General features: G+C 38.5%; 1 protein-coding gene across 1 annotated transcript in view; it reads left to right on the forward strand.

Annotated features, from left to right (window-relative positions):
- Window positions 1-380: 380 nt before the first annotated feature.
- The window catches only part of RPS6KC1 (ribosomal protein S6 kinase C1), a 176,355-nt gene continuing 161,192 nt past the window's right edge, over window positions 381-15,543 (forward strand). Inside the window, exon 1 of the mRNA XM_058539841.1 lies at window positions 381-590. Coding sequence (XP_058395824.1) covers window positions 486-590 — 105 coding nt within the window. The 5' untranslated portion in view covers window positions 381-485. The remainder of the gene's footprint in view (window positions 591-15,543) is intronic.

A 15,543-nucleotide genomic window follows, 5' to 3' on the forward strand; every position in this document is an offset into this window, starting at 1 on the left:
AGAGTTCAGATGTTGTTGTGGGTATTTAAAATGTTAGGACATGAGTAAGGAAGGAAAAAAGATGCTCAGTTAGGGTATCCCTCCATTCCTTTACGATTCCAAGTTAAGTCTGTACACGGGCTGGGCGGGGGTGCGGAGGACCAGGCTCTCACCAGTGTGTCGTAGCCATCACAGCTCTCACAAAATCTAAGAGGCACCAGGAGACTTAGTGGAGACGTGTCAGGTCTCCGCAATGACCAGAAGGGCGGCGCGACCAACCTGACCCTCGCCGGCTTGCCAGTCCCACGCCCGGATGGGGATCAACGGGACCCGGCCTGGCCCGGAAGCTTTTCTCCCGACCCGGAAGCTAAGCCGAGCGGCGGAGGCGCCGCCGTGGAGCCACCGCCCCCTCCTCGCTTCGCTGCTGCTTGGGGAGCCCGGACCGCGGCGGCGCCGGATTGCCCTGATGATCCCCGGCAGGCGGCGGCGACAGAGACGGCGGGAGGATGACCTCTGCCCGGGAGCGGGGTGCCGACCTGGCGCGTTTCTACACTGTCACCGATCCCCAGCGACACCCGAGGGGCTACACGGTGTATAAGGTCACCGCCCGGGTGAGTGCCAGTGTCGGGCGGGAGTAGGAGCCTGTATTGGGGCACGAGAGGCTGGGGTGGGGACACTGGTGTGGGAGTACCTGATCCCGGGTCAGAGCCTAGGGTGGATCTGGGTGCTCCTAGTGCCGGGAGATGCGCCGGAGGTGGGGATTTCAGGAAGGCTGTGGTAGGGGCTGAGTGTGGGATGCCCGGGACTCGGCTGGAGGAGGTTGCGGTAGTGTCCCGGTTCCAGGCAGGGTGGGGCCGAGCTTCATGGTTTTAAATTGATGACTCAGCCCCAATTCCATTTAGCTTTCCCTTCTGAGGCTGAAATTTGCAGAAGTGGTTTTGCTTGCTTCCGAGGGAAAATGCAGATTAAAAAATATTAGTTTATGTATTATTTGATATATGTAATAGAAGATATTTTTTCTCTTGATTGTTTACACAGCGTCAGGTTTGCACTGAGGCAGACAAGACTCATGAGAAGGATGTCAGTGTTAGGGCCACCAGCCTAGGACCTCTGTCTGGCTATGTGTTTTTGCCTCTGAGTTTTTCATGGCTTACAGAAGGAAACTTAGGAGAAATTCTACTGAGAGTGTCTTGTGTGAGTTGTCTTGAGGGCACATTTAAAAGTTGTGAGGCTCCTTTATATCAACTAACAGATCCATTTTTAAGTACCCACTTTATATTTTTAAAGAGAGTTTTCATCTATTCTTGGAAAACAATAATAAAATTAATTAAGTATTATGTAATGTATGTATGTATGAGTATGTGTGTATATTAGGCATTTGGTAAGCATCACTCAATTTAATCCTAATTTTAATGAGGAAACTGAGGTTCAAGGGAGTTCTATAACTTGGCCAACTTTACATTGCAAGGCAGTAGCACATGTGGGATTTGAGACCAGTTCTGCTTAACTCCAAGTTATATAAAAAGTTAAGAATTAACTCTATCATTATCATTAATTGTTAAAAAAGAGGTGCAGATAGTCGTAATAGTACAGTATACATTTGGAGGATGTAGTGATCGTATGTGATAGAAAGCTCAGCAAGTAGGCCTTGAGAAGAAACTTAGAGGTTAAGTAGATTTAGATAAGCAGAGTTTAGAGCACGGAAGTGGCACGGAATTTATGGAAGTGGTGCACAATTCAGACAAATGTGAGAAGATGGGATGAGCAAGTTTGTTTAAAGATAGTAAGACTAGGCCTGATTATTGCAGAGGGCTGTACTGAGCATAGAGAGAAATTTGCTACTCCCTGTTTGCAGGTAAGGTTGTTATATAAGTGGAATGTTAGTTTCAGATTATGTAAGAAATTTCTTGAGATTAAGGGGCCCTTATAATACCACTCTTGAGACCTTTCTAGTCATTGGGCCCTTCAAAAAATCTAGACTTAGGGGCCGGCCCCATGGCTTAGCGCTTAAGTGCGCGCGCTCTGCTGCTGGCGGCCCAGGTTCGGATCCCGGGCATGCACAGATGCACCGCTTCTCCCGCCATGCTGAGGCCGCGTCCCACATACAGCAACTAGAAGGATGTGCAGCTATGACATACAACTATCTACTGGGGCTTTGGGGGAAAAATAAATAAATAAAATTAAAAAAAAAAAAAAATCTAGACTTAGTTTCCTAACGTAGTTTGTGGAAATAGAACCAATTTTAACATGCATAATGTTCCCCCCTTATTATAACATTTACCGCAATTGTATCGTATCAATCTGTTTGCATGTCTATGTCTCTAGTATACTTAGAGTGGGTCTCTATCATTGGTATTTGTTTCCTTTTATATCACCTAAGGCAGTGGATGGCACATAGTGCCTAAAAAAACATTGTCGAATGTTTTCATTCTAGGCAGCACACCCTATAAATGTTTAGTTCCAGGCACTAAGTGCTATGAGAGATACAAGGCTGAATGAAGTGTGGATCTCACTTTCAACGATACTCATAGTAGAAGAGAGCTTACTGGACTTGAGAAGTACAGTACAAGATAGAAAGGGTTAAATGTCATAAGAGACTACAGAAAAGAGCTATGGGGTTTCAGAAGACAGACTGCTTCAGGCTCAAGGGATCAGGGAACATGTACCAATTAAAACAGGTAGTGAGAGATGGGAAGAATCCAGACAGGTGGGATAAGACGAGAGGGCATCGTAGATAGAAGGGATAGAGCCCATAAAGGCCTGAAGGTGTGAATGTGTCTGTGGAACTTCAATAGGAAACACTGAGGATGAGGATTACTTGTATTCTTACTTTACAAAAGGAAAGGTTAACCCAATTTAGATCTTAAATATCTTTTCTTAAGCTGTCAACTATTTACTAAACTAACTTTTCTGACTACGTAAATTAGAAGATAAAGTAGCATGTTGCCGTAGAACTAACCAAATCCATATAATATGCATGTTACATATTGCTGTGGTTATTTGAACTTGAAAATTGCTTACACTGCCTTTTTTCTCCTTGTAAATGTTTATGTCCTCATTTATTGCTAATGTTACGGCTTTTATTTTTTAATTTTAAGGTTTGAGGGTCAACATTGAGAAATACCTTAAAAGTAACTGTGCTTAATATTATAAAACAAGTAAAATATTTATTGTTTTTTGAGGCTAAAGGAGAAAAACATCTTTGCTCAGGAGAATTAACTGGGTAAGTAGTGCTCCCCTGAGAGAAGTTCATGAGAGAAAAATTAGGAATGTCTTCTGTATGTTTCCTATTACTGATTTACTTCTAGCTTTAAGGAACAATCTCTTTATTCTTGACCCTTGTGGGTTCTTTCTGTAGCAGTAGAATCAGAATCATTGGAAGTAGCAGTGTTAAATTTTGGGTAGCATAAGAACTCTTTTATCTTAAATCTCCTTTATACTTTTTTTGACTTCTCTGGAACTTGCCAGGCTTAATGACCTTGTGGTCAGTGAGCAAGCTTGCTAACAGATTTGCTAGTTAAATTCTGTGTTGCTTCTTAATTTTTACCTAGATAAAGTATTTCTATTCAGAATTGGAAAATTCTTCTGTAGATTTCCTTTGATTGTTTAGTTGAAGGAAACATAGATATAAAAGAACCATTAGCAGTGTTTTTGGTTGTTTCATCATGCTAAGTTTACAAAATTCTTATATTGTAATTTAGATTTCTCAGCAATATTAAGTGCGTGGTAATTCTTGCCCGTATTCTTTCCATGAGTATGGGAAGCAAAAGGTATGCTTTATTCTGAAAAGACAGTGCCACCTTATGACTTTATTTTGTTTATATCGAGGCATAATTTATATACAATAAAATTCACCAATTTTAAGAGTACAATTTGAAGGGTTGTTTTTTTGTGTGTGTGAGGAAGATCAGCCCTGAGCTAACATCCGAAGCCAGTCCTCCTCTCTTTCGCTGAGGAAGACAGGCCCTGGGCTACCATCCGTGCCCCATCTTCCTCCACTTTGTATGAGACGCCGCCACAGCATTTCTTGACAAGTGGTGCGTCGGTATGTGCTTGGGATCCGAACCTGCGAACCCCAGGGTGCTGAAGTGGAGCTGGTGCACTTAACCGCAATGCCACCGGGCCGGCCCCAGTTTGAGGGGTTTTCACAAATGTATATAGTTGTGTAACCACCACCACAGTCATCACTGCAGAAGTTCCCTCATGCTCCTTTGCAGTCAGTCCCCTCTCCCCACTCCCTGTTGCTAGGCAACCACTGGTCAGCTTTCTGTAGTTAGAGATTAGGTTGTATTTTCTAGAATTTTATATAAGTGGAATTGTACGGTATGTACTTTTTTTGGTCTGGCTTCTTTAACTCAGCATGATTATTTGAGATTCATCTATGTTGTGTGTTTTTATTCTTTTTTATTGTTAGTCACTATTCCATTGTATAGTTACACTACAATTAATCCATTCGCCTGTTGATGGACATTTGAGTTGTTTCCAGTTTTTGGCTATTATGAATACAGCTATTATGACATTTGTATACAAGTCTTTGTGTGGACATGTGCTTTCATTAGCACACAGCCTTGTTTACTATAGCTTTATACTAAATCTTGAGATCAGGTTGTCTAAGTCCTCTTTCTTTTTCTTTCTCAAAATTGTTTTGGCTGTTTTAGATAGTTTGCATTTTCATATAAAATTTAGAATCAGCTTGTCAGGTTCTACAAACACACCTACCCAGATTTTGATTGAGATTGCATTGAGAATGTAGATCAATTTCTGAAGAATATTGAGTCTTCTGATCCATGAACATTTATCTTCCATTTATTTAGCTCTTTAGTTTGTCTGAGCAATGTTTTCTAGTTTTCAACATGCAGGTCTTGCACATACTTAAAGTAATTTGTGTTTGTTTTCACAATGTGAGAATATATAAGTCCTCATTTTACATAGCTAATATTTGTTGAGAAATGATAGTAAGCACTTATATGGTGCTTACTATGAGTCAAGCACTGTTCTAAGCACTCTATATAAATTAGCACATTTTTCACAGCAGCCCAATGAGTAGATGCTATTATTATTCTCACATTGTCAGTGAGGAAATTGAGGCACAGAGAGATTAAGTAACTTGCCCAGGGTCACACAGCTAGCTAGTGGTAGAGTCTAGATTTGAACCCAGGTAGACTGGCCCCAGTCATAGTGCTTTTGATCCCAGTGCTGTGCTGCAGAATACCTATATTATAAAACACATTTCATTAGCTTCTTTGGGTGTACATATGGGGACTCCTGTTTGTTCCCTCAGGGCCCTTACTGTAGTTTGGCGAGAGTGATGGATACGTGGATAATACAGTGACTATGATGATGTGAACAAAGGGGAGCAAGGGAATGAGTGGAAGAAGTACTCAGCTTGACTTGAGCCTGAAAACTGCCATTTCCAAAGATGCAAATAGAAACACTGGTTGTATTGCTTGGAGGGAACCTGCTTTCAGTTCCTGACCGTAATCTTCAGTGGCTTGCTTGTTCTTTGGAGGGGAATTTTTTGTGCTTGCCCAAGTCTGTTAGTATACTGTGTTCTCCCATACCTCTCTGTTAGATGCTGCTTTCTCTGTTTGGAATGCTCTTTCCTTTTGTCTTGGCAATCCCTCCCCATCTCAAGTGTGTTCTCCTGGAAGCCTTTCTTAGGTGTAGGTCTCCATGTGTATTATATACTCCTCCATTAAAGCCTTTATCATGTTGTACTTGTCTGCCCCCTCCTCTGAGGGCAGACTGTCTTTTTAACTTTGTATTCTTGGTGCCTAGCACAGAACCTGGACTATAGAAGGGACTTGAGAGAAGGCTGGAAATAGGCAATACTTTTCTTTTTAAGTGTCATTTTTTAAGTTAAAAAACAGTAAAATTGACTTTTTTTGTTATATAATTCTGTGACTCTCAACACATAGACATCCATATATCCACTACCATAATCAGGTAACAACAGTTCCCATCCCAAAAACCTCCCTTATGCTATCCCTTTTTCACACTCTTCTCCCCACCTCTTAGCCTCTGGCAACCACTCCTCTACTCTCCAGCACTATGTATGTCTTTTTTAGGATGTCATATAAATAGAGTCATATAAATAGAATCATACAATATTTAATCTTTTGAGACTGTTTTTTTCTTTCTTTTTTTTTTTTTGCGAGGAAGATTAGCCCTGAGCTAACATCCGTTGCCAATCCTCCTGTTTTTCCTGAGGAAGATTGGCCCTGAGCTAATATCTGTGCCCATCTTCCTCTATTTTATATGTGGGACGCCTGCCACAGCATGGCTTGGTAAGCAGTGTTTAGGTCGGTGCCTGGTATCTGAACCAGTGAACCCTGGGCCGCCGAAGCGGAGCACACGAACTTAACCACTATGCCGCTGTGCTGGCCCCCCATTTTTTTTTCATTGGGTTGCTTGTTTTCTTACTGTTGAGTTTTGAGAGTTGTTTATTTGTTCTGGATATAAGTTTTTTGTCAGATATGTGATTTGCCAATATTTTCTCCCAGTGTTTAGCATATCTTTTCGTTCTCTTAACAGTGTCTTTTACAAAACAAAATTTTTAATTTTGGTAAAGTCCAGTTTATCATTTTTTTCTTTTATGGAGTATGCTTTTAGTGTCATGTCTGAAAACTCTTTACTAACCTGCGGTCACAGATTTGTTTCCCCCCAATGTTTTCTTCTAGAAGTTTTATTGTTTTGCATTCTACTTTTAGCTCTATGATCCAGTTTGAGTTTATTTTTGTATAAGGTGTGAGGTTTAGGTAGAGGTTCATTTTTTGCATATAGATATCCAGTTGCAACAAAACACCATTTGTTCAAGAAAGTAGCCTTTCTTCATTGAATTGCCTTCGCACCTCTGTCAAAATTCAGTTAGCCATATCTCTGTGATCTGTTTCTGGATTTTCTCTTTCGTGCTATACCACATTGTCTTGATTATAGTAGGTTTATACTAAGTCTTAAAATTAGGTAGTATGATTTCTCCAACTTTCTTCTTCTTTTTCAAAATTGTTTGGATTATTCTAGTTCCTCTGCTTTTCCATATAAATTTTAGAATCAGCTTGTCTAAATCTACGAGAAATCCTGATGGGATTTTGATTAGAATTGCATTAAATCTGTAGATCAGTTTAGGGGAGAATTGACATCTTTACTATGTTGAATCTTCAAATACATGAATATAGTATGTCTTGCCATTAATTTAGGTATTCTTTGATTTCTTTCATCAGCATTTTATAGTTTTCAGCATACAGATTTTGTACATGTTTTGTTAGATTTATTCTTGAGCATTTCATTTTTTGTAGCTATCGTAAGTAGTATTTTTTTTAAAAGAATTCAGTTTTCAATTTTTCAATGTTAGTATAAAAAAATTTGGTTCATTTTTGTGTTCACCTTAACATTTCTGTGACCTTTCTAAAGTGACTTATTAGTTCTAGGAGTTTTGGTAGAGTTCTTGTTTTTTTCTACATAGGCAATCCATGTTGTCTGGCAAAAGGGATCGTTTTATTTCTTCCTTCCAATCTGTATGTCTTTTATTTCTTTTTCTTGCCTTATTGCACTAGCTAAGACTTATAGTGCAATGTTGAATATGAGCAGTGAGAATGGACATCTTTGCCTTGTTCCTGATCTTAGGAAGAAGGCATTTAGTCTTTTACCCTTAAGTATGATATTCACAGTGGAGTTTTTGTATATGGGAGGCAGCATGTTTTAATTTTTAATTTAGTTAGCTTTTTATTTGGAAAGTAATGCATATTCATAAACATTTCAAGAAATAATTTAAGTCACTTTAAAGGAATAAAAGGACCTACTAAATTTTAAACCCTTAACCTCTTACATTATTACAAATGCCTGGTATTAAAGCTGTGAGAATTATTAGTGTTCAGTTGTTAAAACAATAGCTCTGTGAAGATTTCTTGAAGAAATACTTGGTTTTGGCTTAACCTGGAGATATTTTCAGCAAATGGAGTAATTATGGGGGTAGAGAGGGAGATCAGTTTGTTGTAAAGTGTATTTATGCTTAAAATTTTTGAAAAATCATGACTCAAGTTGTTCAGTTTTTTCTAGAGTCTTGTTTTATTCTTTCCTTTCCTTTTTCTGATTCTTAATATTAAGTACATAACTTGTGTACCAAAAATTTAGTTAAGTGGATTTTGAAAAATTCCTGTTTTCATCTTGTTTATTGACAACTTGTATGCTCAGATATTAAGATTTTATGTTAAATTGCAAACTTTCTTTAACGTTAAGAATTTTGATTTTCCTTGAACTTTGATTGGAAAAGTTTCCCTTAGAGTGGTGCCATAATAATTGGTAAAATTTGAAGTGAGAAAAACAACTTCAGCAAACGTTTATTGAGTATCTAGAGGTAACTTGCTGTTATAGTTTCTTTATTCTCTCTTGAAATTTTGGGATTTTAATAATGTAGAAAGCAGCATTTCCTTACTTTCAACATATTACTGTCGTAAAAACTTGTTAGAAAGTTGAATGTCTAAAATTTGTCCCATTGACTTATCTATCTTATGTTGGACTTCTTCCACTCCAGAGAACTAAAAAATGTAAAATGTCTAATTATGGTTTGTGCAGGTGCTGTCTCTTGGGTCCAGACTACCTGGCTGATGAGTAATAACTAGCCCAAATATTCTTGCCAACCAGTGACACCTGCAGCTCTGCAGGGAAAAGAGGGAGAGAGGGGCTGAGATGCAGGTGATGGGGTGGGGGGAGGTTGAGTTTGTAAGGGGATGCTTGCCTGTGTGAGTTGGGCTCTCTGAGGTACTGTTCTTCTTGCCAGAGTTGTTTTTTTTGTGTGTACGAAGTGCAGTTTAAAGGTGTCAGTATATTTTTATGAAAGTATGGATTTTATGGAGGTCAAATGTCTGAAAGCCAGGGTTGCATGTGCCAGGTTTGCATGTGCCAGGTTTGCATGTGCCATTTGGGTTACCTAATTACCACAATGGGAAATGTTCAGTATAGTGTAGCCTTACATTTTTGTATATCCTATTATACCTGTCCTATATTTGGAGAGTTGTATCTTTGAGAAATGAAGAGTGGGCCTGCCCCTCTTTTTCTTTTCTTTTCATGTTTGATTATTTGTATCTTGACGTTTAGTTTTTAAAAAATATATGTTACTCTTGTACTTTATCCTCGTAGCTCTGCTATTACCCTACACTAGCAGCTGAACACTAATAGTGAAGTAGCCATCAGAAGACTTGACATAATAAATTGCTCATAAAAGTACCTTCTTAAAATGTGTATTTAACTTATTTCTATTTGTTTCTAAAGGGATTTATTTTGTGATCATTTTTTTGTAGGAAATATAACAGATTTGAATAATTTTTGTTTTTTTTAATGTTTCTTTTTTTTAAATATTTATTTATTTAGTGTGTGCGTGTGAGGAAGATCAGCCCTGAGCTAACATCCATGCCAATCCTCCTCTGTTTTTGCTGAGGAAGACTGGCCCTGAGCTAACATCCGTGCCCATCTTCCTGCAGGTTATGTGGGACCCCGCCACAGCATGGTCTGACAAGCAGTGTGTCAGTGCACGCCCAGGATCCGAAGGGCCGCCAGCAGCGGAGCTCGAGTACTTAACCGCTATGCCACAGGGCCGGCCCCAAAATCACTGCTTTAAATTCCAGCTTTTTTGGAATATATTGGCTGAAATTTTTTTTTTTTTATTGATGTTTTAATGGTTTCTAACATTGTGAATTTTGGGTTGTACATTTTTGTTTGTCCATCACCATATATATGACTCCCTTCACCCCTTGTGCCCACCCCCCACCCCCCTCCCCCCACCCCCACTGCCCCTGGTAACCACAGTCCAGTTTTCTCTGTCCATGTGTTGGTTTATATTCCACATATGAGTGAGATCATACAGTGTTTGTCTTTCTCTTTCTGGCTTATTTCACTTAACATAATACCCTCCAGGCCCATCCATGTTGTTGCAAATGGGACGATTTTGTCTTTTTTTATGGCTGAGTAGTATTCCATTGTATATATATACCACATTTTCTTAATCCTATATTGGCTGAATTTTATGACAAAATATTGAAATTCACCCAGAAAAAAATTACTAAATGCTAGCAATCTATATCAGTGTGAATTTACAGTATTTTTGTTTTAAAGTTGGTATTACTTGTTGAGATAGTTGGTCATATAGTATTAAAAGTTATAAAAATCTGAGTCTAAGGGCTCAATTTTGTTCATTTTCAGTATGATCATTTTCTTTTCTCAGATTTATGATTGATGTTCTTATTTTTCATCAGTTTTTCAGTCCCACTGAAGAGAATTACATAGTTAGAAAGAGTTGTTACTAATGGACCATTTGGGCCCAGCTCATGTTATTCTAACCCTTTTGTGTGTTTGGTTTCCATTTCAGAGGAAACAGTCTTAATTTATTTAAATGAGATTATACATGTGTGAATGCTGAATCTCTTACAGTGAGGTGCTAAGTGGTTGAACTTGGTAATGTATTTGGCAAGTGATTATATTTTTATAATGTAGTGGCATGGGAATCAGACCCGGTGTGTTCTCCATTGACTTTAGTACCTAGCAGCAGAGTAGCACTAATCTTTGTTGAATGAATAAGTGAAAGACTAAATAAAACCTAATGGTGACAGTGTTTTGTGGAAGTAAGTAAACTTAGTTATTGCTGAAAATACTAGAGATAAATTGAGGGATGCAGTAGAAAGAGCACTGGACCAGGAGTCATAAAATCTGAGTTCTAATTCCAGATCTAAGGGTGAATAGCCATGTGACCTTACAAAAGTCTCTGGATCTTGTTTCCTTATCAGTAAAAGGGGCACTCATAATAACCACCCCTGCCTAATTCATAGGTTGTTGAGGAAATAAAATGAATCATTGATATAAAATGCTTTGCAAATATAAATGTGCAAAATCAAGTTTTTTTCCCCCCATACCTAGCGCAGTGCCTTGAATAGTATTAGCACAGATATAGACTTTGTCTCTTAATACTAAAAAGGAGATTTGAGCCAGCCCTGGTGGTCTAGTGGTTAGGATTCGGCGCTCTCACCGCCGTGGCCCAGGTTTGTTTCCCGGTTGTGGAACCATACCACCCGTCTGTCAGTTGTCACACTGTGGTGGCGGCTCATGTAGAAAATTAAAAACTAACGATTAGGATACACAACTTTGCACTGAAGCTTTAGGGAAAAAAAAAAGGAGGCTAAGGAACGGAGTCTAGGACTGACTCTTAGAGTGCTCACAGAGTGCTGAGGGGTAGAAGGAGGAAGAGGAACCTACAAAAGAGAAGCAAAAGAACCAAAGAGGCAAGAGAAGAATCAGGAAAGCGTAGGCCTCCACTTTCCAGACATAATTTTCACTAAGCTTTGTTTATGCTGTTGGGGAAAGGGATAGTTAATACTCAGCAAACAGCATTTCATTTGATTTTCTGAACTCTGCCTAAGTAAAATTTTCCCCCTTTGTATGAGAAGTATTTGAGGGTGAAGAGAAGTTCTTCTAAGCTTAAAATTAAAGACCTTCACTTAGGTAGTTTAAGAGTATTTAAACTTTGATTTTCTGTAATAACCGTGAGTATCTTATTATCATGAAAACATTAAAAGTCTTAAATCACTAAACTGTTCTTGACTACTTCTGGGATGCCAGTGTGGTCCTGACAGCGAGCATTCAGTGTCGTGGCAATGGTCTAGGGTGAAGTGCTTCCCGATCTGTTGCTTAGCACACTACTGTTCTCTGAGATAGGAAAATAAGTTTGGGAAATACTCCCTGCTCCCTCTACATCCCACCCCACCCCCACCACAGTCATGCGCACAGCTAGGCTGTGAGCGCCGGGAGGGCAGGGACTTTGTTCTGCTCACCGTCGTAGCCCCAGCACATAGAAGTATGTGAGCCACTGAGAGTGTGGATGAGAAATCATAATCAAATCGGTTATTTCTGACAAGATGGTTTTAAAATTGTGGATATTGTTAGGGGATGGCTAACATACTTTTGCTTATGCAGTACACATATATTTGATTTCTAGGAATGGCTTACCTGAAGAAAATCCAAAATGTGATACTTCTGATATGTGCACCAAACCGGGAAATAATTTCTTTTGTCACAAAAAGATCATTTGCATATGTAAAGGAAGATTATTTAAAATAGTAGGATACTTCAGTATATTTATAAAATGATTGAGTTGTAAATTCAAGAAATCTGTTAATTTTTCAGAAAAATATAACTTGTAGAATGTGAGGTACACCTAAATATACCTTATTGCCAGTGATCATATGTTGACTATTTTTGGTGGGTGGATTATTAGTGGATTGATTATCCCTGACTTTCTTCTCATTAGCACATTTTACAAAAACATAAGAAGGATATTTAGGAGGCAAAATTAAATCATTTCAGTATGTGAAACACCATACTTTTGCAAAGGTATGTGTGTGTTTGGGGGAGGAGGGCTGGTATTTGAAAGTAATAGCTAAAATCCAATATTTGAATAATATATAGTTGTTAGTTACGTATTCTAGCCTCTTCTGAATCTGTTGTCTAATACGGTAGCTATTAGCCATATGTGGCTATTTTAATTTAAATTTAGATTAATTTAAGTGAAATAAAATTAAAAATTTAGTTCTTCAGTCAGAGTAGGCATATTTCAAGTGCTCAGTAGCCACACGCACTCATGTGGCCAGGGGCTGCTGTGTTGAACAGTGCAGATAGGGAGTGTTTCCATCATCAGAGAAAGTTCTATTGGACAACACTGTTCTAAACCAGTGAAAATTGCTAAGAGATTTCACCAAATTTATATATCTTGAAAGTTGGAGAATAGAGTGGCAAGAAATTAGAAACTTTTCCTGTCTGGAATTCTTAGGTGGGACCTTTCAAGATAGTTAAATTCTCTGGTAAGGGAGAGAGTGAGCTAACTTTTTAATTGTAGAGTTCTTGGTGTGTTCTTGTTTGGTGTCGACCACAGCCAGGCCAGGCAGGGAGTATTATCGATGTTTTATAGAGGAGATCAAGCCTGTCAGTGGAGGAACCATAATTTGAACTCAGATTTGTCCGACTCTCAACAGTATTTTTTTGCTTTTGTTTTGGACCTCAGGAGTAGTGTTGAGTTGATCATAATCCCCAGTTCATGGTAGTGTCACCAGTCATCAAAGACTTTTTTCTTCCTCTCATCCCTAGGCAACCATTTTAATATGTTTGGATCTTTCAGTTTGTTTTTGCAAAATGCGTATTGTAGTATCAAGTTGATGAATTTTACATTTACATCTTAGATGGTATTATGTATCTCATATGAGATTTTTCCACTCTGCAATGCTGTTTAATGATTTAAGCACCAAGCCTTCTTCTTTTCATAAGTCTTGTGAGGAAATTTTTCTAAATGGTGTTAGACTTTTTGTCTTTAGTAGTTAGAATCTCCCCTCTTCCTCTTTGCTCAGGGAATATTGATACAATTTTTTGTCTTTGAATGCTGTATATAATTTTTTATTGATGTTTTAATAGTTTATAACGTTGTGAAATTTTGAGTTGTACATTTTTGTTTGTCCATCACCATATATATGTCTCCCTTCACCCCTTGTGCCCACCCCCTACCCGCATTGCCCCTGGTAACCACAATACAGTTTTCTCTGTCCATGTGTTGGTTTATATTCCACATATGAGTGAGATCATGCAGTGTTTGTCTTTCTCTTTCTGGCTTATTTCACTTAACATAATACCCTCCAGGCCCATCCACGTTGTTGCAAATGGGACGATTTTGTCTTTTTTTTATGGTTGAGTAGTATTCCATTGTATATATATATATACCATATCTTCTTGATCCAATCATCAGTCGAGGGACACTTAGGTTGCTTCCACTTCTTGGCTATAGTGCATAATGCTGCAATGAACATAGGGGTGCATAAGCCTCTTTGGATTGTTGATTTCAGGTTCGTTGGATAGATTCCCAGTAGTGGGATATCTGGGTCATAGGGTATTTCTGTTTTTAATTTTTTGAGGAATCTCCATACCGTTTTCCATAGAGGCTGCACCAGTTTGCATTCCCACCAGCTGTGTATGAGGGTTCCTGTTTCTCCACATCCTCTCCAACATTTGTTGTTTTTTGTCTTGGTGATTATAGCCATTCTAACAGGCGTGAAGTGATATCTTAGTGTTGTTTTGATTTACATTTCCCTGATGATTAGTGATGTTGAACATCTTTTCATGTGCCTATTGGCCATCTGTATATCTTCTTTGGAGAAGTGTCTGTTCATTTCCTCTGCCCATTTTTTGATTGGGTTGTTTGTTTTTTTGTTGTGCAGTTGTGTGAATTCTTTATATATTATGGAGATTAACCCCTTGTCAGATATATGTTTTGCAAATATTTTCTCCCAGCTGGTGGGTTGTCTGTTCATCTTGATTCTGGTTTCATTTGTCTTGTAGAAGCTCTTTAATCTGAGAAAGTCCCACTTGCTTATTTTTTCTTTAGTTTCTCTAGTCTGGGTAGGCATGTCATCCGAAAAGATTCCTTTATGACCAATGTCAAATAGTGTGTTGCTGATATTTTCTTCTATCAGTTTTACAGTTTCAAGTCTCGCCTTCACGTCTTTGATACATTTTGAGTTAATTTTTGTGAATGGCGATAGCAGATGGTCCACTTTCACTCTTTGGCATGTGGCTGTCCAGTTTTCCCAACACCATTTATTGAAGAGACTTTCCTTTCTCCATTGTATGTTCTTAGCTCCTTTGTCAAAAATTAGCTGTTGGTATATGTGTGGTTTTATTTCTGGGCTTTCAGTTCTGTTCCATTGATCTATGTGTCTGTTTTTGTACCAGTACCATGCTGTTTTGATTACTGTTGCTTTGTAGTGTATTTTGAAGTCAGGGATTGTGATGCCTCCAGCTTTGTTCGTTTTTCTTAGGATTGCTTTAGCTATTTGGGTCTTTTGTTGCCCCATATGAATTTTAGTATTCTTTTTTCTATGTCTGTGAAGAATGTCATTGGAATTCTGATTGGGACTGCATTGAGTCTGTAGATTGCTTTAGATAATATAGACATTTTAACTATGTTTATTCTTCCAATCCACGTGCATGGGATGTCTTTCCATTTCTTTATGTCATCATCGATTTCTTTCAATGTCTTGACAGTTTTCATTGTATAGGTCTTTCACCTCCTTGATAAGATTTATTCCTAGATATTTTATTCTTTTTGATGCAATTGAAAATGGTATTATCTTTTTGAGCTCTCTTTCTGTTAGTTTTTTATTAGCATACAGAAATGCAACTGATTTTTGTAGATTGATTTTGTACCCTGCGACTTTGCTGTAGTTGTTGATTATTTCTAATAGTTTTCCAATGGATTCTTTAGGGTTTTCTATATATAAAATCATGTCATCTGCAAATAGTGAGAGTTTCACTTCTTAGTTGCCTGTTTGGCTTCATTTTATTCCTTGTTCTTGCCTAATTGCTCTAGCCAAAACCTCCAGTGCTGTGTTGAATAAGAGTGGTGAGAGTGGGCAGCCCTGCCTCGTTCCTGTTCTGAGAGGAATGGCTTTCAGTCTTTGCCCGTTGAATATGATGTTGGCTGTGGGTTTGTCATAAATAGCCTTTATTATGTTGAGGTACTTTCCTTCTATACCCATT

This window comes from Diceros bicornis, chromosome 4 (genome assembly GCF_020826845.1).
Source record: "Diceros bicornis minor isolate mBicDic1 chromosome 4, mDicBic1.mat.cur, whole genome shotgun sequence".
Lineage (NCBI taxonomy): Eukaryota > Metazoa > Chordata > Mammalia > Perissodactyla > Rhinocerotidae > Diceros > Diceros bicornis.